Source organism: Eremothecium sinecaudum, chromosome VI, assembly GCF_001548555.1.
Source record: "Eremothecium sinecaudum strain ATCC 58844 chromosome VI, complete sequence".
In the NCBI taxonomy this organism is placed as follows: Eukaryota; Fungi; Ascomycota; class Saccharomycetes; order Saccharomycetales; family Saccharomycetaceae; genus Eremothecium; species Eremothecium sinecaudum.
Genome location: NC_030897.1, coordinates 92,085 through 112,990, shown reverse-complemented (window position 1 = coordinate 112,990; position 20,906 = coordinate 92,085). Strand labels below are relative to the sequence as shown.

The 20,906-nt window shown below is 40.9% G+C and overlaps 12 protein-coding genes and 2 non-coding genes across 14 annotated transcripts; 5 read left to right on the top strand and 9 right to left on the bottom strand.

Annotated features, from left to right (window-relative positions):
- Positions 1–37: 37 nt before the first annotated feature.
- Positions 38–625, bottom strand: HAM1 (nucleoside triphosphate pyrophosphohydrolase HAM1; the record flags this gene model as incomplete). The annotated part of the gene is made up of 1 exon (XM_018133306.1): positions 38–625. One exon carries the CDS (start codon positions 623–625, stop codon positions 38–40), a length of 588 nt encoding a protein of 195 aa, XP_017988568.1.
- Positions 626–779: 154 nt separating this feature from the next.
- On the bottom strand, positions 780–1,748 carry LIA1 (deoxyhypusine monooxygenase; the record flags this gene model as incomplete). The annotated part of the gene is made up of 1 exon (XM_018133307.1): positions 780–1,748. One exon carries the CDS (start codon positions 1,746–1,748, stop codon positions 780–782), a length of 969 nt encoding a protein of 322 aa, XP_017988567.1.
- A 408-nt stretch (positions 1,749–2,156) lies between these two features.
- On the top strand, positions 2,157–2,978 carry ADD66 (Add66p; the record flags this gene model as incomplete). The annotated part of the gene is made up of 1 exon (XM_018133308.1): positions 2,157–2,978. One exon carries the CDS (start codon positions 2,157–2,159, stop codon positions 2,976–2,978), a length of 822 nt encoding a protein of 273 aa, XP_017988566.1.
- Positions 2,979–3,054: 76 nt separating this feature from the next.
- NPA3 (GTPase NPA3) lies at positions 3,055–4,215 on the bottom strand (the record flags this gene model as incomplete). The annotated part of the gene is made up of 1 exon (XM_018133309.1): positions 3,055–4,215. One exon carries the CDS (start codon positions 4,213–4,215, stop codon positions 3,055–3,057), a length of 1,161 nt encoding a protein of 386 aa, XP_017988565.1.
- Positions 4,216–4,474: 259 nt separating this feature from the next.
- Positions 4,475–5,263, bottom strand: EMC3 (ER membrane complex subunit EMC3; the record flags this gene model as incomplete). The annotated part of the gene is made up of 1 exon (XM_018133310.1): positions 4,475–5,263. One exon carries the CDS (start codon positions 5,261–5,263, stop codon positions 4,475–4,477), a length of 789 nt encoding a protein of 262 aa, XP_017988564.1.
- A 176-nt stretch (positions 5,264–5,439) lies between these two features.
- AW171_hschr63526 (glycoside hydrolase family 125 protein) lies at positions 5,440–7,278 on the bottom strand (the record flags this gene model as incomplete). Its single annotated transcript, XM_018133311.1, has 1 exon — positions 5,440–7,278. The coding sequence occupies one exon, from the start codon at positions 7,276–7,278 to the stop codon at positions 5,440–5,442; it is 1,839 nt and encodes a 612-aa protein (XP_017988563.1).
- A 1,039-nt stretch (positions 7,279–8,317) lies between these two features.
- Positions 8,318–8,389, top strand: AW171_hschr63525. Its single transcript has one exon. It is a non-coding gene; the product is annotated as a tRNA-Thr (tRNA).
- A 146-nt stretch (positions 8,390–8,535) lies between these two features.
- OPI3 (bifunctional phosphatidyl-N-methylethanolamine N-methyltransferase/phosphatidyl-N-dimethylethanolamine N-methyltransferase) lies at positions 8,536–9,180 on the bottom strand (the record flags this gene model as incomplete). Its single annotated transcript, XM_018133312.1, has 1 exon — positions 8,536–9,180. One exon carries the CDS (start codon positions 9,178–9,180, stop codon positions 8,536–8,538), a length of 645 nt encoding a protein of 214 aa, XP_017988562.1.
- Positions 9,181–9,764: 584 nt separating this feature from the next.
- Positions 9,765–13,679, top strand: STE6 (ATP-binding cassette a-factor transporter STE6; the record flags this gene model as incomplete). Its single annotated transcript, XM_018133313.1, has 1 exon — positions 9,765–13,679. The coding sequence occupies one exon, from the start codon at positions 9,765–9,767 to the stop codon at positions 13,677–13,679; it is 3,915 nt and encodes a 1,304-aa protein (XP_017988561.1).
- Positions 13,680–13,769: 90 nt separating this feature from the next.
- Positions 13,770–16,814, bottom strand: UBA1 (E1 ubiquitin-activating protein UBA1; the record flags this gene model as incomplete). Its single annotated transcript, XM_018133314.1, has 1 exon — positions 13,770–16,814. One exon carries the CDS (start codon positions 16,812–16,814, stop codon positions 13,770–13,772), a length of 3,045 nt encoding a protein of 1,014 aa, XP_017988560.1.
- Positions 16,815–17,049: 235 nt separating this feature from the next.
- Positions 17,050–17,643, top strand: MOG1 (Ran GTPase-binding protein MOG1; the record flags this gene model as incomplete). The annotated part of the gene is made up of 1 exon (XM_018133315.1): positions 17,050–17,643. One exon carries the CDS (start codon positions 17,050–17,052, stop codon positions 17,641–17,643), a length of 594 nt encoding a protein of 197 aa, XP_017988559.1.
- Positions 17,644–17,767: 124 nt separating this feature from the next.
- HOC1 (alpha-1,6-mannosyltransferase) lies at positions 17,768–18,943 on the top strand (the record flags this gene model as incomplete). The annotated part of the gene is made up of 1 exon (XM_018133316.1): positions 17,768–18,943. One exon carries the CDS (start codon positions 17,768–17,770, stop codon positions 18,941–18,943), a length of 1,176 nt encoding a protein of 391 aa, XP_017988558.1.
- A 144-nt stretch (positions 18,944–19,087) lies between these two features.
- On the bottom strand, positions 19,088–19,175 carry AW171_hschr63519. Its single transcript, XR_001930119.1, has one exon. It is a non-coding gene; the product is annotated as an HFLSNR64 (small nuclear RNA).
- Positions 19,176–19,664: 489 nt separating this feature from the next.
- CDC11 (septin CDC11) lies at positions 19,665–20,903 on the bottom strand (the record flags this gene model as incomplete). Its single annotated transcript, XM_018133317.1, has 1 exon — positions 19,665–20,903. One exon carries the CDS (start codon positions 20,901–20,903, stop codon positions 19,665–19,667), a length of 1,239 nt encoding a protein of 412 aa, XP_017988557.1.
- Positions 20,904–20,906: the final 3 nt, after the last annotated feature.

Sequence of the window (20,906 nt, the reverse complement as noted above, 5' to 3'; positions counted from 1 at the left end):
TGAACGGTAAAATTTTTCTCAATCACTAAATACGACATTAGTTGGTGATAGTTGGTTCGTTTAGAAAGCGCTTGAACTTGGCGAAGGCCTTACCTCTGTGGGATACTGCGTGTTTGGATGGCTTATCCATTTCTGCGTAGGTCTTGTTTATGTCTTTGGGCTCGAAGATCGAGTCCCAGCCGAAGTCTGTAGGTCCGCGGCTAGGGACAATCCGCCCCTCCGTGGTACCTTGAAATATGTGGTACTTGCCATTGCCGTCATGGTAGGCTATGGTTGTGATTGCTTGTGCTGTTTTATCTTCAAAGGCGCTCAGCATGCGCAGGATACCATCTAAACCGATGCTTTGTAGAAACCATTTTATGTATGCGCCTGGGAGACCGTTTAAAGCGGTGAATGAGAGGGCGGTATCTTCCACAAAGAGGGGAGTTGTGGGGCCGAGGATTGAGACGGCCTGCTTGCACTTTGCGAGAGCGATATGTTCGAGGTCGAGCTCTTGGACCTCGATGAGGTCCAGAGGCTCGTTCGCAAGGGTATACTGGGCGTTCTCGGAGTAGAGAAGTTGCTGGACCTCACGCAACTTGTTCTTGTTGCCCGTAACAAAGATAATTTCCTTCTTAGAAGTCATTTTAATGTTTGTGGTGACGGAGTTTTAGTTGTAGTATTGCAGGCGATGCTGCTAGATAAGTAGAAAACACAGTTAAAGATTATCCGTTTAGTATGATACGCAATACAGTGGACTATATAGGTGTGTAGGAAGGTTACTTTTAGGCCAGCGCACCTTAGGCTGGAGCATACTCGAGCTCATTGCTATTTTCGTACTCGTACATGTCTAGAGCAACCAGGGCGGACTCTCTGACCACCTCATCGGAGTCCTTGGCATGCTCCTTTAGGATTGGGAATACCTCATCAGTTGCGATTGATCCAAGTGCCTCAGCGGCCTCGTGTCTGACCATAGGAGCTTCGTTTGGACGCTTCAAGACCTCTACCAAGTTTGGTACGACGCATGGGTTACCAAGTTGCCCGAAAACATAGGCGATCTCGTGCCTGAAGAGCGCAGAGGGGTCATTGAAGCCTGAAGCAAGAGCAAAACAGGCCTCGTCGGTTCCAATATCTCTCAGCCTGAACATAGCTCTGTATCTCTTGAAAAGTGGCTCATCGCCATTGTTCAAAATGCTTTTTAGTTCAGCAATATCGTAGTCCTTGTCTAGGGCCAAAGGAGGAGCAGGATCTATCGAAGAGTACAGAGAGGTCTGTAGCTTCTCTGACTTTGCAGCTTCAGAGTGCTTCCACTTGATACGCTCGATAGCCAGCTCTGACGTCTGTCTGACTTCGATCGATGGATCTTCCTTCAAAGATTTCTCGAGCGCGGGAATCGATTCTTTGTCACCAAGCGCACCTAGGGCTTCTGAAGCCTCATGTCTGACCATACACTGCTGGGATTGATCCAACATGACTTCCCTAAGCTTCGAAGCAGATTTCAAGTTCTTGGTCTGGCCTAGTACATATGCCACTTCGTGTTTTAAAAGTTCACTTTCGTCTTGAAAGCACTCACAGATATAGTTAACGGCCTTCTCAGCATCTTCTGGTTTCTCTTCGTACAACTCAGCAACACATTTCAAGTTAAATAACGCTCTGAAACGGTTTGTGAGTTTGTTATCGCCAGACTTGTCGATCAAAATGTCTCTCAAGCTCTCCAAGGACGCATTATCAATATCTTGTTCTAACTGCTTCTCAAAATTCGTTGACATCCCACCTAGAGTAGTTTATAGGCCTTCAAACGCTTTCTTGTGTCCTGTTCCACCAATTTTCGATGAGCATCAACTCATCTCAGGCAATTTTATAAGCGATATTGAAAAAGAAAATAAAATTTCAATGTACACCTTGCTTGCCAAAAAGACACGAGCACATAATATAAACATCAGTAATAACTCTTACGGATCTCTCTAAAGAGTTTATTGAGACACGGTCAATATGAGACATTCTAGAACCCACTAAAGCTCTTTTAAGCGCATTTGGGCTGTCTTCGCTCTCATTTATGTCTATCACATATTTATCACATTATACGTGGTATATTTAATTCTTACCTTCTATAAAACTGACATGAATCATTAGTGAACTAAAGGTAAGCAGTTGTTTACGCCAGGCTACCGAAGATTATGTCCACACTAATTATCCCATTTGTTTCAGCTGGGAATGTCCCTCAGTTATGTACAGACCTTTTGTTGCACTCTCTAAGAGAGGAATTCAGGTTTATTAAGGAACTTAACTCAAAATGGTTACATGCGTTTCTTGGGCCATTGGACTACGCAGATAAGAATGATAACCCACTATATAGTGGATCGCCGAGTAAGAGGTATACCACTCCTTTAGAGTTGTTTTACAACAAAAAGCGGGACACATACGTTATACAGCAGAGGTCCCCCGTGTTCGAGGGTCATGAGAACGAGTTTTGTAAGCAGGTTTTAGTGCCACTTATACAGGAATTGGCTCCTAAGCGGGTTCTTATTTTAGATTCCATTTCACCTTTTGAATCTAATGTACCTGTTAGCTCAAATACTGAATCAAGGTTTTCTGTAGGTACTTGTGCCGTGTCGTCGATTGATGATGTTGCAAGGGAATTTGCGGAAGGTCTACACATTTCTAAAGAAGGGGAGCTATCTGTAAATAAAAACCTCTTCTCTTTTACTGCACAGAGCTTTCAGGACGGCATATCTACGGAGCAATTTATTTTCAAATTCATCTACCATTTACTGAATTCAGTGGTTCCCATGAGTTCTAGCCTTGATTCTGTCATCTACATCGCTATGTCGATTAATGAGGGTGACAATAATCAGGATGCTCAATTGATGTGCGAAATGTTACCCCAGTTATGGGATGGCTTTCCTAAGATAACAAAATTCACTGCACCCGTGTCATGGAATGGCGTTTATGGCAGTAGGCCGATCCCCGATGGATATGATGAGGGTCTATATGTATAAGAACGTATAATTAGCACCGAAATCAACAAAAGTTTTGATCTTTGTTTTATATTCTATTACTTCCTACTTTTATTATTTAATTTCTTATGTACTTGGCGATGTTCTCAGCGGTTTGACTGCTGGCGGTCTTCGCAGTCTTCGCGAAAGCCTCTTCGTACCTCATTTGAAGGTCACTTGCGGATGATGAGTTGATCTCCCCGGCGGTACGGTCATTGTCCGCAAAAGTATATACCCTCTCCGTATCCTCATCCTCATCTCTTAGAACAACACCATCATGTTCTCCTTCTTCTAGGTCGCTAAGAACATCTGCACCGTCCTCAGTTGTCTTGGATTTGTCGTCCTTCTTGTCTTTGATGCCAAGATCTGTCATGAGCTTTTCCAGAGACTTATCCTTGCGGCTTTCTTCAGCCTTAGCCTTTTCAAGAAGAATACGATCTCTCTCTGCCTTATAGTTAGCGTCGTATTCATCAACTTTCTTGTCAACAGCGTCTAGGAAGTCATTAAAGCCATCACCAGTGAAGCTAGAAACACTAACAACATCAAGCTGGCTGTAAAATTCCTCAAGCATCAAGGACATAGAATTAACGAGCGATGACATATATCCGGATCCCATTCCAGCTTCACCGTTTAGTTCCTGGTCCGATTTTAACGCTTCCTGGAAAGCCTCAAAGTCCGTCATCCAAGTCTTGGCAAAGTCAGCCTTAGTCACATCGGTCTTATTGAATACCACAATCATCGGTAGTTTCATCTTATAAAGAATAGAACAGGCGTAAAGCATATTACTCATAAAGGTAGTAGGAGATGAGTTTCTTGGTGTATCAATGATATATGCAATAACCGTCGGAAATGTGGAGGCAAAAGACTCAGTAATGATGGAACCAGAAGCACTCCAAACAAAACATTCTATCTGGCCAGGCGTATCAATTATGCAGTGTTTGAAGCTGTCTCTCTTCTTCTCCACAAGGTTGATGACCTGATCAATTTTCGTACTAAAAAGGTTTAAACTTGTTACAATAGCACCATTTGGACCTAAATTATAATTCTCCATGACCTTCTTGTATTTAATAGAGTCACGAATATCAATATTCACTCCATAAGGAACATTTAACACTGCTGGATCCAAATTTATGACATATGGAGGTTCCTTCGCAGTGTGTAAATGCGTATTCAATCTTTGCATGAAGGTGGTCTTACCAGACCCAGCCATACCAATACAAATAACAGTAGTTAAAGTCATTATGGTTTAGTTTCATAAAACTGATTTAGGACACTCTGAGGCAGTATTTCTTTACAAAGTTTTATAATGAGATGAGTACTGTTTAACGCTTACTGAGATGAAAATGGATTATAAATTTTCATAATAGTAATGACAAAGTAGTGAACAAAAATGGTTTAAATACATAAAAATGCTCTCTGTAACCTCTATAATAACGTAATTCGGATCTTATGACTAAATTTGATCCTCTAGTGCTTCTTATTGTTGTCCTATGTAATGCTTAACTATACATAGCCAAAACCCTTTTTTCAATGCCATTGAAACATGATTCATGTTGTGCAATAGTTAGGTCGTTAGCAAAGTTCTTCATTAGAACATCTGGAGCCGGTCCTCCAGGCATTGCGGACCCTACAAATTGTTGTTGCATTGATATTTCAAAATCATCAATCTCAGTGTTGCCAAAGAGTAAATTGTAGAGGGGATCTAAACCAAACATTGAAATGAAGTACCATGATATACTGCTAACCCAGCGAACATCAAGATCGGAACTCAATACACCACTTTGTAACATCTCTTTAAACCTTATAGTTAATGGAAATGGCAGCTTCATTAAAACAAATCCGCCAAAGAAGTAGTTAACCCACCACATGATTAAGGTCTGCGGAATATAGTTGGCAAAGTTACCCACAGCCATATTAACCATAGTATCCATAGTATTTGGATCACTTAGAATGTTCTGTACATCATTCGATTGGTCTTTCATGGCCAAGTATTTTCCTTCTGATAGGACATTTGCCAAGTATTCCTGCCTGACTCTGAATGATTCTTCGTGTAAGTTCAACCCATTACCCAGCAATGCTTGAGCTTTGCTAATATAATGATTTTCCGTTACCTTAGCCCTTGATACTGTCTTCACCTTATTCCCTATAAGCTGTGTTATCTGTTGACGAAACACCCCCACTACTAGCATTACAATTGATATTGGCAGTAGCACCCAAAACTTTAATCTGGGGTCAAGGGTCAACTCAACTAGCATACTATTAGCTCCAACTTGCGAAAGGAACGACATTGCAACGGTAGGAAGTCAATACGATAGAAAAAGCACTCTATAAAGATATGTTTAGTGATATGAATTAACGCCTTTATTTAAGATTTAATACAATAAAAAGACATATTACCAACTCGTGTAAAACTATATGTGACAATATATTACCACGAAATATTTTAAAGGTAGAATAAAGTGGTTTAAATGCCAGCTGCTTCCTTTGCGTCAGCGATCATTGCATCTAAATCGAATTTCTTACGCGCTACATCTTCCCTTAAAACTAGATGTGGCTTTGTCTCTGCTAGCTGTAGAATTGTTTTTGCAAATTCCGAATTAGCCCATGCAAACCATGGCCTAGTGTACTCCTTTCCATTTTCAACAAAAGCATTTATAGATTCATGTATCAATCCCAATCCTCCAGTTGATTCTAAAACGTATTTCAAGCATTCTTTAATCTCTTGATCGTCGTTTGAGGTACGTATACGAACCAACAAGCTCATAGGCCATGGGCTTTCCACTCCGATATGTGGTCCTCCAATACCCTCGAAGAACTTCCCGTTGATATAGTATGGGTTGTGTTGGGATGACAAGATCATTTTTCTGGTGTTTTGATATATCTTGTCTTTTGCATCGACGAATCCAAGTGCAGGGAGTGACAATAAAGATGGGATATTAGCATCATCCATTATAATTCTACTATCGTAGCCGTCGACCTCATATGCGTAAACCTGGCCGAAAAGCGGGTGTTTAACTATACCATGTTCTTTGATTCCTGTTTTAATTTGTGCTGATAACTTCTCTGCGTCAGATATCAATGTTGCAATAGGAATGTTGTATATGTTACTGAAGCCGCTGCTTGGCTCTTCATTTGACTTGGACTCCGTTGTATAGGCTTTTAAAATTGTGACTAAATGATCCAACTCTACAGCCATATGTGCGTTTCCAGCGATGAAAAATTGGAAGACAGTCGCATCATCGCTAGGTCTGAATGCAGAACGTATTAGCCCGGTGTTTGAATTTACCGGGTTTCCAACGCCTCCCAGGGGCAGAGTCTCCGAACCTATGGTGGTTTTTCTCTTGAAGCTGTACATATAAGGGTTGACTGTGCCATCCGCAGCAAATGTAGGTACAGACTCTCTTCTAAGAACGTTTATCAGACTTTGAACTGCCAGTAGCCAGTCAGATGTGATAAACCTGAACTTGTCTTCATTGGCCACACCATTGTAGTATCCATAAGAAAGGGTTAAAAATGATGCCAGTGAATCGATCTCGTACTTGCACTCAAATACCTCATCCCAATTAGGTTTAGGAAATACTTGATCTATTGTACTGTTAACCCGATCGACATTGCTGTATTTAGGGGGCTGGAAAGCGTTACAGTATGGATTGCTGATAATGAAATGCGACTGCGTATTTATAGCGCCCAGAATAAGTTCCCTTAGTTTAGGATCGCCTTTTAAAAATCGGTGGTATACGGAAAGCTGCCATGCAGAGTCACGCAGCCACTCGGCATGGATATCCCCCGTCACAATAAAAGTCTCAGGGATATTGTTTCTATATGTTACATGCGATTCTTTGTGAAACTGGTTCTGCTCCCCTTCCACATGCCATAGAATTGTTGTATCAAGGGTATTGGGAAACGCGTTCTCGAATATAATTGCAAGATCGGGATCCTGCAGCATAGGGACAAAGTTCTTAATAAAATTGTCAATTACTGGAGATCTAAAAGTCCTACATTTTTCTAAGGGCCGTTGGTAAGGTAGCTTCAGCGGAGTCTCAGGTCCCTCTCTGTCATGATGAGGTGTTCTTGAGTATTCGGCATAGTCTGGGCATCCATCTTCAGCCTTCGGAACTTCAACAGTCTTGTCGTTCCCCCAATCCGCTGTTAGATCCCTTAATTTAGCGTCCAAGATAACTTCTGCATTATTAACATTGATAGCCGGTAATATAGAAAACAGAACCAGCACCAAGCACCCAAACATGAGCATTCTGTATTTTCTCCTTGGGTATAACGAGGCTGTGGATATTGAAGACGCCATTACAGCTACTAAACAGCAAAATATTTTTTTATAATGAAATGACTATCTGGCTATTCTTATTTCCATTCGCACACCAATCAGCAATCAGTATGGAAATTATTATACGGCAAAATTCTGCCAGTGGTTAAACAACCTATGCGAGAATTTATTAGCACAGAATTGATGAGGTTAAGTGATGTGGTTAAGTGCAAGTCATATTAGTTTTTCGTTCAACTATTGTTTTCCGCGCCAACCGTAAATAGTAACTAACACGTTACATAATTTGATTTAAAGAAAGGGACAATAATAATATAAGCTGATAATGTATGTTTAGCGCTCGGAGCAACGCTTCGTCAATAAGATCTGCACTCGGTTTTTAGTCTATGCATCTATTCGGCGCCGATGCCCTCAGTTTTCCTTGTTACTGTCTGTTTCTGTCCATAGTGCGATTATCTAAATCGGTGGATTCTCTTCAAGGAAATGATGTCAGACACTACATAGGTCATTGATGGTCCCCTATGAAGGTTCCCTACAATGGTTACATCATCTGTTGGGTATAATTCTTGCCTAGTAGTAAAACGGGCACCGACGCGGGTAAAAAGCTCAACAGCAGGAAAACGCAGTGTCGAGGACTACCGATGTGGTCACGTGCTAACTGGTAGTTGATCAGGTTTCTCAATGAGGGATTAGTTTACGAGTATATAGTAGCTGATCAATGGCCCCTTGTGGTTCTTGAAATTGGAGTCGCATTATACCTAATAAAGGGAGTCTCGTTATATAATTTCTGTTTTTTTGATTATAGTTGCACTTACGACCACTCCGAACAATGACGTCTTCCTGCACGGGTCTTCGCGGCTCAGCCTGCAAGTCATGCGTTAATATAGTCTAACGGAATTCCGTGCATCTGTTGGCCGTTACGTAGTTTCGGTGGCCTTCCTTGTACACAGTTTCTAATGTTCTTGGGGCCGGATCATAAAGAACTACTGACTCTACGATACGAAGTAAATCTGCAAAGACGTATTTGTACGATGATAGCTGCCAGATCAACATACCCTTAAGAGCCCTTATGGCCAAGTGGTAAGGCATCGCACTCGTAATGCGGGGATCGTGGGTTCAATTCCCACTGAGGGCATTTATTTTTTCGCGTACTGCCGGCACTGAATGGAGCTTTTCTCACTACGGTTGTTGGGAAGATCGTTTTTAATGCGGGCAAAGGTATTTTTTAGATATCGTTAGACGTATATATGAATTGGAAGAGTAGATCTATAACTTCAGTGTTCATTTGTCTTTGTTAGCTTTCTGCTCACCACGCTTTGCGTACACCATAGCCGTAAATGGTTCCTCGAACTTTAGCGCAATGGTGTACATAAAGTTTACTAATAACGTCAAGAATAACCCCGCGGCCTTCCCGTAGTATAAGGATGTGCCCAAAAAGGTTAGTGTAGATCCTTGATACATGGGGTTATCGGACACATTAAATGGGAAACTGGTGACTCGGTGATCCATCAAAATTCCAAAGTGGTCACCTAGATAAGTACCGGTCACACCCAACTTATACATCGAAGTCAGAACCAACACTTGTCCAATACCTGAGATAACAAGCCCTATGAGCTTCACTAAATCGGAATCTAGGATCTTGCTAGTGACCTGATTACCAATTGCCTTATGGAAGTAATAATCACGAACTAAACCGAGGGTGAATATAGAGAATGCAAATAAATAGCATCCTCTCTTCTTACTACCCAAAATCTTGGTAATAAAATGGGTTTTATACTCGAGCCTTCCAACAATATTCCAGTATATAGGATTGAATGCAATAAAAAAGGCTGCTAGCGCAAAGTACCTGTCATCAGACCTTATATCTGCAATAACTTGCAAGAATACATCGTGAAAACTGCCAATACTGAAATCTTTCAAACTCATTTTCCACAGTAGTTTGAACTTAGCAATTGGGGAGTGTTCTTGTAGCCACTCGGGTTATGCATCTGACTGTGCTTATAAACCAAACCATGATTCGTTCCATGTGATTTTAACGCTTCTTGGTTACCCTCAGAGAAAAAGTGGTCACGTGTATTACGTAATTACGGCTGCTGACCATGAGTACTCAACAAGTGTTTACTAACTGTCCTGTGTTGTGCTTAGAAAGTGTAAATAGGTATTTTAAAGGTTTTACTATAGGTTTTTGATATAGGTATACAGTATAGGTCATAGGATATTGTTCAAATTCTTGCATCTGCGCGGTAATATAAGGCTGCTGATGTTTGTGTTTCATAGATCTGCGGGCATACAGAACTATGGCTGGTTTAGGCTTTCATATGATATGTAATTAACCAAAGCGGTAATTTACATGCTTATATAAACACAATGTGGAAGATAACTTTAAATTGTATTTGAGACTGTAGTCTATATAATGGAGGTTCTTATTGGGTATTGCGGGTTTTGCTTTCAGGAGAATGAGATTTCGGTGCTAGAAGCAGGTTCAAGTGGGTTTGCTAGGTATACTTCAGATGTGGGGGATTGCCAGAGACAAGATGAGCGGCTCGATATACAAATATGTATCGCTTTCGAAGGATCTAACACTATTAGTAGCTATGGTTTTAACTACTGTGGTGTCGGGGTTAATGCCATCGATTGTATCTATTTTAGCGGGAAAAGTGTTCAAGTTGTTGCAGCAGCTTGCCACGAATGAGTTTGCTACAAAGCAGGCGATTCTTAATGAACTGACCGTCAGATCCATGGCCATTCTGGTTGCTGGAGTTGGGTCAATTCCATTTTCATGGCTTGCCATAACTACCTGGATGTTTATCGGAGAGCGGCAAGGTGTTCGAGCAAGGCGCAGACTTCTGTATGTTTACCTTTCGAAGCCTCTTCCTTGGTACGATGCTAATGAGAATTTAAAGGGTGACTTCACGCAGTTGAATAGGTGCGTTGAAGAATTGCGCTCTAGCTCTGCAGAGTCTTCGGCATTAACTTTTCAAAGTGCTATCACAGTGATAGCTCTTATCTCTACATCGCTTTACTACTCGTGGTCTCTAACGCTGGTAATTTTATGTAGCGCGCCAATCATTGCAATATTGACCTACGTATTTTCGAAATTAGTTGAAAAGTACACAGCGTTGGAAAACAGTGAGACAGCGAATGCTGCATCGGTTTTGAGTTGGTGTATGGCTGCCGCGCAACAAATTAGATTGATTGGTGCTCAGGATTATGAATCGACTCGATTTGCGATCAGCGTTCAAAAGTGCAGCCAACTATTCTTTAAGCTAGCGCTTTATGCTTCTGCCAATATGGCATCCTTGCGTCTATTTTCTCTGGCGATGTTTGTGCAAGGGTTTTGGTATGGTAACTCTATGATCAGGGATGGGAAGTTAAATATTGATGCAGTTGTTACATGCTTCTCTGCGTGTATTTTGTTGAGCTCTACCCTGAATGGAATCCTTGCACAAATAATGACAATGCAAAAGGGGAAGGTAGCCGTCAAGAGGATATCTCAATTGGAGGCTTCTGATGACTATCAAGCCTCTACCCGGCAGACCAACTCATTCGATACGTACTATTCAGAGCTGAAAAGCGATGATTCAATGGCAATTGTTCCTAGGGATATTGTTTTTAAGAATGTGTCATTTAGCTATCCATCAAGGCCTAATGATGTGGTCCTAAAGAACGTCTCAGTCACATTTAAACCAGACAGGATAAACTTTATTGTTGGTAAGTCCGGATCTGGGAAGTCCACATTAGGTAACTTACTTCTAAAGTTCTATTTGAACTATCAGGGCGTTATATCGGTGAATTCGATGGACTTGAGGTCTATAGATGAATCTTGGTTACTATCCAACATCACACTGGTTGAACAATCTTGCACCATGTTCAATGATACTCTTCGCAACAATATTATGATTGCAGCTAAAGAAGGGCATACGGACACTAAGTCTTTAAAAACGGCCTGCCAAATGGCATTATTGGAAAAACTGATACTGGATTTGCCTCATGGACTGGAAACCATTTTGGGAAGTGATGGTGTCTCACTCAGTGGGGGCCAACAGCAAAGGATTGCTTTAGCGCGGGCTATTGTTAGAGATTCCCCGGTTCTAATTCTCGATGAAGTGACGTCTGCACTAGACATTATTCATCGTGACTTGCTGATAGAAGCTATAAGAGCATGGAGAGTAGGCAAAACTACTATCATACTTACGCATGAATTGACGCATATTTTGGACGATGACTATTTATATTTGATGGAAGGTGGACAAGTTGTGGAAGAAGGTTATAAAGGAACCTTATTAACATCTAAATCTGGTAAGTTCTATAACTTATACTCCATGCAACAAATTGAAGATGATTATGATTCAGAGGATTACGAATCTACATATTATGATACCGTATACTCTGAGTACTTAGCCCCTGATGACTATGCCTCTTATTTGGGAAACAGCACTATTACTTATCCAATGGCTCCGACAAATAGTATGTTAATCGATGGTAAGATGCTCACTTTTGGCAGTTATTTTGTAGACGCAATACGGGCAAATGATGAGAAATATACACCGGCCAGAAGGGGAAGGAGTAGAAGAAGAAGGTCCGATGATGTTGAAAAGCAGCTAGAATCATTAAAAACTTTGGAAGCAGGGGAGGGTTCAGGACTGGATTCTCGTCCACAGCTCATGTCAATATGTCAAATATTACAGTTTATGTTCAGCACGCTGCGCAGAAAGTGGCTTTTAATATGGGGACTGCTCTTCTCAGTTTTGGCAGGCGCCACGAACCCTATATTTTCTTACGCATTTTCCAAGTTGCTCAATGGTTTAGTTCCACACGCTACAGGAAGTGGTTCTCCATCGTACCTGTTCTATTGGTCAATCATTCTCCTTATAATCACAATATGCGACGCAGCTTTCACATTCTTTAAGAAGTTTATTCTTACGGTCTCCAGCGAGTATTGGATTATGGATTTACGAATAATGGCAATTGAGAAGATTAACCAAAATAGTTTAAATTGGTTTTCATTAGAAATTAATAATCTCTCAGAGGTTACCGCTCTAGTGCTTAATGACTTGCGAGACTTACGGATCTTAGTTTCTGGTTTACTAAGTGCTTTGACGACTCTGATTTTGGTAGCTGTTATAGGAATAACATGGGCTTTAGTAAGTGGTTGGAAGCTGTCATTGGTTTGCATCTCATTGCTTCCTTTATTTGTTATCCTTTCTATTATCTATGGGGGGTTGCTACAGAAATGTGAAGATGAGTACAAGACTTCAGTGGCGCAACTGGAGAATTGCGTATCAGAAGTAGTACAAGGTATGAAGACAATTAGATGTCTACAATTAGAAGGTCATTTTATGGACAAGTATATAGCACTGGAATCAGATCTAAAGAAGAAGGCATGGAATAGAGCAATAGCTACAGGTTTTGGGGTCGCTCTTTCTGGGGCGTTGGTGATAATAGTACAAGCAATTTTATATTACTACGGGATTAAGCTTGTCATCGATAGAGAGTATACGGTTGAAAGAATGTTTCAAACATTTACATTGCTACTATTCACAATAATGACATGTGCTTCACTAATGAACGAGCTTCCAGAATTCAATCGGGGACAGAGGGCAGCTACATATATTCACCGAATCCTACAAGAAGGTGAAACTTTAGATACTGTACCCACTGGTAGGACGATGCCATTCCAATTAAACTCAAAATCAGATGCAGTGATATCAGTCAACAATCTAGACTTTTCCTATCCTTCTGCTAAAACGGTAAAAGTCTATAGAAACTTAAATGTCAGCATTTACCCGTATCAGAAAGTAGCGGTAGTAGGTGAATCTGGGTCTGGAAAATCCACACTTGCATTGCTACTGACAGGCCTATATTCAGTGCCTAGGAATACTATAGTTATTGATGGTACAGACATCTGCGATTGGGATTTAGACGCTTTAAGGAGAAATATTGCCTTGGTAGAACAAAAGGCAATATTCTTTGATGGCACTATCAGGGATAACCTGACATACGGACACTCATATCCTGTGAGGGACAGTGATATTTATGATGTTTTACAATTAGTGGGAATTAGTGATTTTGTCAATTCGCAGCCAAGCGGGTTAGCTACTCGTATAGACACTAACTTGCTTTCTGGCGGCCAGGCACAAAGACTATCAATTGCAAGAGCATTACTTCGTCGGCCAAAGATTCTAATACTAGACGAATGTACATCAGCTCTTGATGCTGCTAACTCTCATGCAATTGCAGAGCTCATTAAGAATTCATTATTTGGGACAACTATTTTGGCCATCACCCATACTGAACAAATGATGCGGGCATGTAATGACTTAATAGTCTTAAAGGATGGAAAGGTAGGTGAGAAAGGGACATTTAACGAACTGTTTGCATCAAGAGGCGAATTGTATAGAATAGTAACTAGCGGTGAACCTTAATTTGGAAACAAATAACGAACATTTTTGGGATAACCAACTACCCAATATTAAAACCCTGGCAGTTACTATTTACTTTATACATACAGATAATTACAAATGAATAGTAACATATGGAACTTCAACGTCTTCGCCTTCCTCGTCATCGGCACATATTTCCAAAATCATGGTCTTGACATGACTAGGGACTTCATTCTTCGTAACAATCTTAACAACCTCGGTGATGGGCAAATCTAGCCTTTCCTTTAATTTCTTAGGTGGAAAGAATGATGCGTATAGTAGAGAAACCCCATAGGAAAGCATAGTTATTTCTAATCCTTCTTCATTCTTAAAGTGATCTATCAAATCTCTCAACTTAGCATCACCGTTTATGTCAAACCTATCCCAGATTTTGTCATATGATTTATTATTGTATTTTCCTTGAGAAGAGGCTATTGGTTCGGCAAAGCCAAAGTATGGCAAAGCCAAATTCACGAAACCATTCTTATACTTTTCAATGTCAGTACTACCATCAACGACCTTGTACAATTCAAGGTTAATTAATCCAGTAACCAAACCAGTAGTAGTTGCAATTGCAGGAATAATACGACCAGCAATGAATTTCGTCTTTTGGTGGTCTACAGAATCAATATTGTAGTTAGAGGCTCTGTTATTAGAAGCGGCAGTGATAAATTCAATGTGATGATTCGTGTCATCATCTTTTTCGAACTCTACAGGAATCATTTGTAATCCTGCTAAAGAGGATGCATCCGGTAATGATGCAACTAAGGCATCGATGGCATCGCCTTCAAGTTGATTGTTTGCATTTGGATCAGGCTCGTCATCACTTGCTTGAATTTTTATATCAGACCTGGGACTAAATCCTGGAATTTGAACTGTTGATAATACCTGCTTGTAGTATGAAATATCAGGCACACTTTCCTCACCCTTCAATCCATAGTTGTAAGCGCGCAAGCTTGCGCCACCAACAATAAAATGGAAATGGTAAGGGTTTTCAATGTCAAAGGTCAACGGTGTTGGAGCACGCTTAGGCCCCGACCAAAATGGAGCACCTGTGGAAGTAGTAGCGTCTTTAGGGAAATTGTACAACAATTGTTGTATGTCATGATTAAACTTTTTCTCAAACTCAATTCTGGCCCATTTAATACAGTCCTCATAGTTGTAAGGTCTGTTACATAACGAATGCGAAATAGACTCCAAGATACCCTTAATATCACCGCCCTGTTTCATTGTATTTTCAACAAAGTTTGGTTGCGTGAGATACATGTTTACGTTTTCCGGTGTTTCTGCAAAATAGCCTTGGAATAAAGATTTGGCCCATGCAATTGTATGATCAATCTTATTAGGAAAGGAACGTAGGGTACACAATGGGATGGCTTTTTCAGGTGGATCTCTTGAAGATGAGTAGGATTCCGTCAAATTTGGAATGACTACTTGCGTATTACCTTTTGTACCTAGAGTACCCGATTCAAGCAATGGTTTTTTGTAAAACACACAGCGGCGATCAACGTAAGTACGCGCATCGACGTTATCCAAAGCGTTTGTAACGAAATCTAGACCTTCCCAGAATGCGCTATCAAAAATCTCTTCTGTTTCTGTACCAACTTTATCTTCCTTGGCATCGATATGGCCCCTCAAGTCAGGATTAATTACAATAGCAGCTTCAGCTGCAACAGCAGCTTTACCTCTTCCAACATCCTTTGCCCGAAACAAGAATTGACGGTTTAAGTTAGACCTTTCAATAGAATCGTTATCAGTGATAGTGATCTTACCATTTGGACCAGAACAGAGACCTAACAAAGCCCAGTTTTTTAACATTTCACAACCAATAGCACCCGATCCAACAAGGAAGACCTTCAAATTTGCGATGGCCCTTTGGAAATCAATACCAAAAACTGCGATTTGGTTATCATAACGTGATTGTATAGGAGCTGTAGAAGCCTCGGTTCTTGGGAACTTAGAAGGGTCTGGCAATGACTCAATGGAGTCAAAATACATATACTGCTTTAGAGGCGTAAACTTACCGGAACAGGCCTTCAAAACTTCCTGTGCAACCAACCCACCAAAGAATGCAACCATACCTGGGATATCCCCCCTAGCTTGGTATGCCAATTCCTTGATTATCTTCTCATCAATATCCACATCCTTCGCTATGACTTTAGGTTGTTGAGCGGCTATCTCCTTCGCAAAGCTTACTAATTGCTTAGCGTCGTCTTCATTCATTGGCTTTGGAAGTTGCCCATTATTCTTCACCACAAACTGATGTAATGCCTGGAAACCCACATGTAATTGAGGTGGTCTATCAAATTTACCATAATCAGCAACCAAAAACTCAGGGTCTGCAAGAGACTCTTGCAATGTTTTGAAAGAAAGCTTAACTGGCATCTTTACCTGAGTAAAAACGCCTCCTTTCTTGTAAGTCCCTAGGTGTTTCACAGAACCAATTTTGAAGGCAAATGGCCCCAAAACTTCTACTTTATATGGCTTACCGTCATTTAGCTTCTCCAACCCCTCAACCTCGGAGAACTTAACGTAATCACCATCTTCCAAATTATGTCTGTTATCATCTAACATTGTGATCGTTCCGTCAGCCTCAATATCTGACACAATACCACTTTTTGGCTCTTCTCCATTAGTGTCAAGTACAGTAAATTCATCTCCACAGTCAACAAATATATTACCAAATAAGCCCCTGGTTTCAGTAGAAATGAATTTAATATTGTTCTCATGTGCAAACCCGTTCAACCGAATCTTCTCCTCAAGCGAAACAGTATCGGTTGCAACGATCACTTGAAATGTACGCAAAATGTTCTCATCCAACGTACTTGTAACATTCACGGGCACATAAGAGTTCAATTCAGCAAGTTTAGGCTGGGAAGTTTGATCTCTTGGCTTACCAATCTCACGTTCTGCCAAAAAAAATTGTGTAGATAAATCCTGCAAACAAATTGGAGTAGGATCATACAATGTTAACGACTTAACACCAGCCAAGACAACATTCTTTGCTATTTCGACACCAAGTCCTTTCAAACCAATAATAAGAACGTTTGATAACTGCATTTTTAACATTGCTTCTTTACCCAACACATATAGCTGACGAGAGTATAAACCCTCATCTATTTCACCTTTGCTGGACATCCTTGATCAGTAACTTTTAACAGATCGATAGTGTTCAGCTCTCATTCTAAGAGACTTTTGTAAGAATAAAAGGGGTAGTTTGTTTATAGCTCGAAGTCTTGCGCAAGGAAGGTAGCACAGGTTCGCCACCCGTGGTATCCGGGTAACGGTATTAAACATATTTTTAGTTGGCCGCGCTTAAAATAGACGACAGATTAGCTATCGCAGGGCCTAGGTTGTTGGTAGCTCCCTCTCAATGAGTACTATGTTTCGTAAACAGGAGCTTTACGGTGGTAACATCACTACAGTGATTCCTGAAGGATTTATAGATGTTTCTACGTTACGAGAGGTTCCAGATACGCAGGAGGTCTTCGTTAACAGTCGAAAACCGGCAGAAAGCTTCGATGACGGGCTCGGGCTGAACGAAAGTATTATTATAGACCTGTTGCAGCGAGTCGACGAGTCGGATGACCGCAAGGCGCTCGATATCCATCTCTCTGAGGTGTCTAGCTTGAACGGCTCGAACAGCTGGCACGTGATCAGATATAAATTGAAAGGGAACGTACAGCGGTGTGCTGTAGTGGACTCAGTCCTGAAATGGGGCAAGAAGGATTGTCGAGACACTGTGGTTGTTTTTGTCGGTCTGATAAGGCTTCAACACGTTGAAACTGATGTTTTAATCACGGTTAATTGCCCTGTTGAGGACGAAGAGGAGCGTTTGCAGCTCCAGCGAGCCATTGAGAACGCTGATGTCAGCTGCGCGATCCCCTCGCGCCTGGACGCGTGCTACCGTCTCTTGGACGAAATGGTTGCCCAATTTAATGTAGTTGACGAAAGCCTGTTTGTATAGACGTACAGAGTGATATTATATATTCTAAAGACGCTTTATTTTTAAAACAACTCCTTTAGTAGACGTTGTCACTCCAAGAATCATTCGCTCTATAGTTGTCAAAAAACTCTTCAGACAATTTCTAATGACCGGGGGCTACAAGACCAATAACTGGAAGCGTTATGTGTTTATCACGCTTCCTGTTTTGTTTAGTATTGTACTACTCCTAAGGTTTATTAGCCAGTCAAAATCGAAGGACCTGCAAAAGATGTTGCAAAGCTTACCAAAAGACTTATTTAAACAGTCTGAAGTGACTCGTACAAATGAGGAGATTATCGATAAATTTGAACTGCTCTCGGAACAGTTGTTGAAGAAACAAGATGAACAAATTAAAAGATTAGATAGAGAGCGTAAAATGCTCGAGAAAAAGGTATCGGAGTTAAGACAGCCTGCAGAGCACTACACTCTTCGCGAGCGTTTAGCTGCAAGGTTTGAATACGAGATTACAGCCAAGTTTCCATCTTATATCTGGCAGACCTGGCCTTTTTCAGACCTGGACGAGAGAATGGATTCCGAGCTTCAGGGTTTTGAACGAAATTGGGCCGACAGGAATCCAGGCTTTGTGCATGAGATTGCCAACGACGTCACAGCAAGCGCTTTGGTACACTACTTTTATGCTTCAATTCCAGAAGTGATCGAGGCCTACGAAAACCTACCCAGTGCGATTTTAAAGGTTGATTTCTTTAAGTATTTGATTCTTTTGGCCCGTGGCGGTGTCTACGCAGATATTGACACCAAGCCGCACCAGCCAGTACCAAACTGGATTCCAGAAAATGTCGCACCTAAGGAAACTGGTCTTATTATCGGTATTGAGCATGATGCCAAGAACGCAGACTGGAAATCCAACTATATCAGAAGATTGCAATTCTGCACCTGGGTTATTCAAGCCAAACCAGGACATCCCATCATCCGTGAGTTCGTCGCAAGAATTACAGAGGAAACCTTACGTAGAATGAAAACCGGGGACTTGAAAGTCAATCTCAGAAATGACCTAAATATAATGGGTTGGACAGGCTCCGGTGCATGGACAGATGTCATTTTTACATACCTCAACGACTATGTGCAGAGCGGTATTCTGACCAAAATCACATGGAAGGACTTTCATCATATTTCTGTACCAAAGTTGGTTGGTGACATTCTAGTGTTCCCACAGGACTCTTTCAACGCGCCAATGTCGTTAGAAAAATCTCCACCAGAAAAGAAAGCCCTACAGTTCGTTGCTCATAAATCCATGAAATCCTGGAAGAAACCACCGAACTGAGGAACTTAAAACTTCCTACATTTCCATCTTTTAAGAGGTTTGATATCTCTCTTGACATTTTACAATACATTGTGTACAACTATTTACAGAAATATCACTTAGTTTCCACACTCCCAAACATTAATAGATGCAAACAAGTCAGGTTTAGCGCCCAAGCTCTACTAAAAACTGGGCATTGAAAAGACTTTCCTCGTCATTGAAGATCTGTTGTCCCTATCTAGTTCCTCATCATATAAATTTGCATCATAATAATCCGGGAGATATACTAACTACAAGAAAGTGCTAAACAATGGATCCATCTGGATCCGAATCCTTTAGCTTCAAATACCGTAATTACTGCTGATCCGTTTCGTAAGTGCTGATCTTCATTTTCGTTGTAGACTGGTGGAAATTTTTTTGTGGTTTATATACTAACGCAAAAAGAATGTGTCGGATTAACTTTCTTTTTCTTGGCCACCGGATTATAAAATATATCGACGCGTCAGTTTCCTCATGTGGCAATGTAAATTAAAATGAAGATTTCGCGTTAGGATGATTAGCAAAGATAATGGCTGAGGCGTCAAAGTTGATAGGCGATGATCCACTTTACTAAAGTGCATATCTCTTTAATTCACAATACCTTTGCTACATATATACATATTAATATATGTGTTTATAACTAGCCTATGATGCCTACTTTTTTTAAAGCTATTACGTTAACACTCTGTAAACTATACCGTGGTTATTCTTCTGCATCTTGCTTCACTTTAGCCTCCCTTTCTAGTCTCTCCTCAATTTCCCTTAATTCTTGTTCTCTCCGTAATAATTCTTGTCTTTTTGATAGCAATTCTTGTTGAACTCTTTCTTCAAAAGCCTTTAAGCGTTTCTCCTCCATTTTAATTTGTTCCTCGCGGGCGAGGTAGGTATCTTGGTTAGATGACTGCTTGGTCGAGTTTCTGGACTCTGCATCTGGGACTCCACTACCACGTGCAGATTCGGACGCCGCACCTGACATGACAGGAGAGCCAATAAATTCTTGTGAGCCATTATTTATCAACTTGGACGAGACGCTACTGGCGGTCAGCATGTCACCAGATAAAGCTTCGGTTCTGTATCTTTCATATAGCAATTCATGGGTATAATCCTTCAAATCGTTCAAATGCGAAATTAATAAGGCATTTCTTAGGACGCAAAAGTCGGAAACTGCAGGGTCCTCGACATCTATTGTGCCCCATGGGTATCTTCTTCCGTGTACTACGGCACCTTCTGGTGTTTCAAAGGTCTCGTTAGAGCCAATGATGGAGAACGGCAATAATGAACGAAGGTAAGTGTTAGTCTCGTAGTCTTCGTCGCTGACGACCTCTTGATCGAATGGGAAGCTGTATATGGGTAAGTTATAGTAGTCGATATCTTCCATGATCAATTTCTTGTTCAGTTTCAGTTCGTCAGGAGTCAATGAGTCCGCCTTACTAATGACAGGAATGACGTTCACCAAGGGCCCTAATTGTCTCATAAACTCAACATCTATTTCCTTTAACCCGTGACCTGTAGGATTGATCAAGTAAAGACAACAGTGTACCCGCCCATCTTTAAAACGTGGATTTCTTCTCACTCGACTTTCCTCCAACAAGATTTCATCGTACTGGTGGCGAATATAGTCTGAAATCATGTTAAATGATGGAGAATTGTCCAAAGAATCGCCAAAACCTGGTGTGTCAATGATCGTCAACTGAATTTTGACGCCTTCATCATCCTCCAGTTCCACAGTTTCTTCTCTCAATTGCACATCGATTTGAGAGGAATCATCATTGGGAAGCAATACAGTTGTTGATGTTTCTACGACTTCCTGGCCACATAAAGTATTAATGAATGTAGATCTCCCGGATCCAGACTGCCCAACAATCATAAGAGTAAATTGAATACCTCTTTTCAAATGCTTTCTCTTTCTCAAAGCAGCGGACGCTTCTATAATACTAGACATATT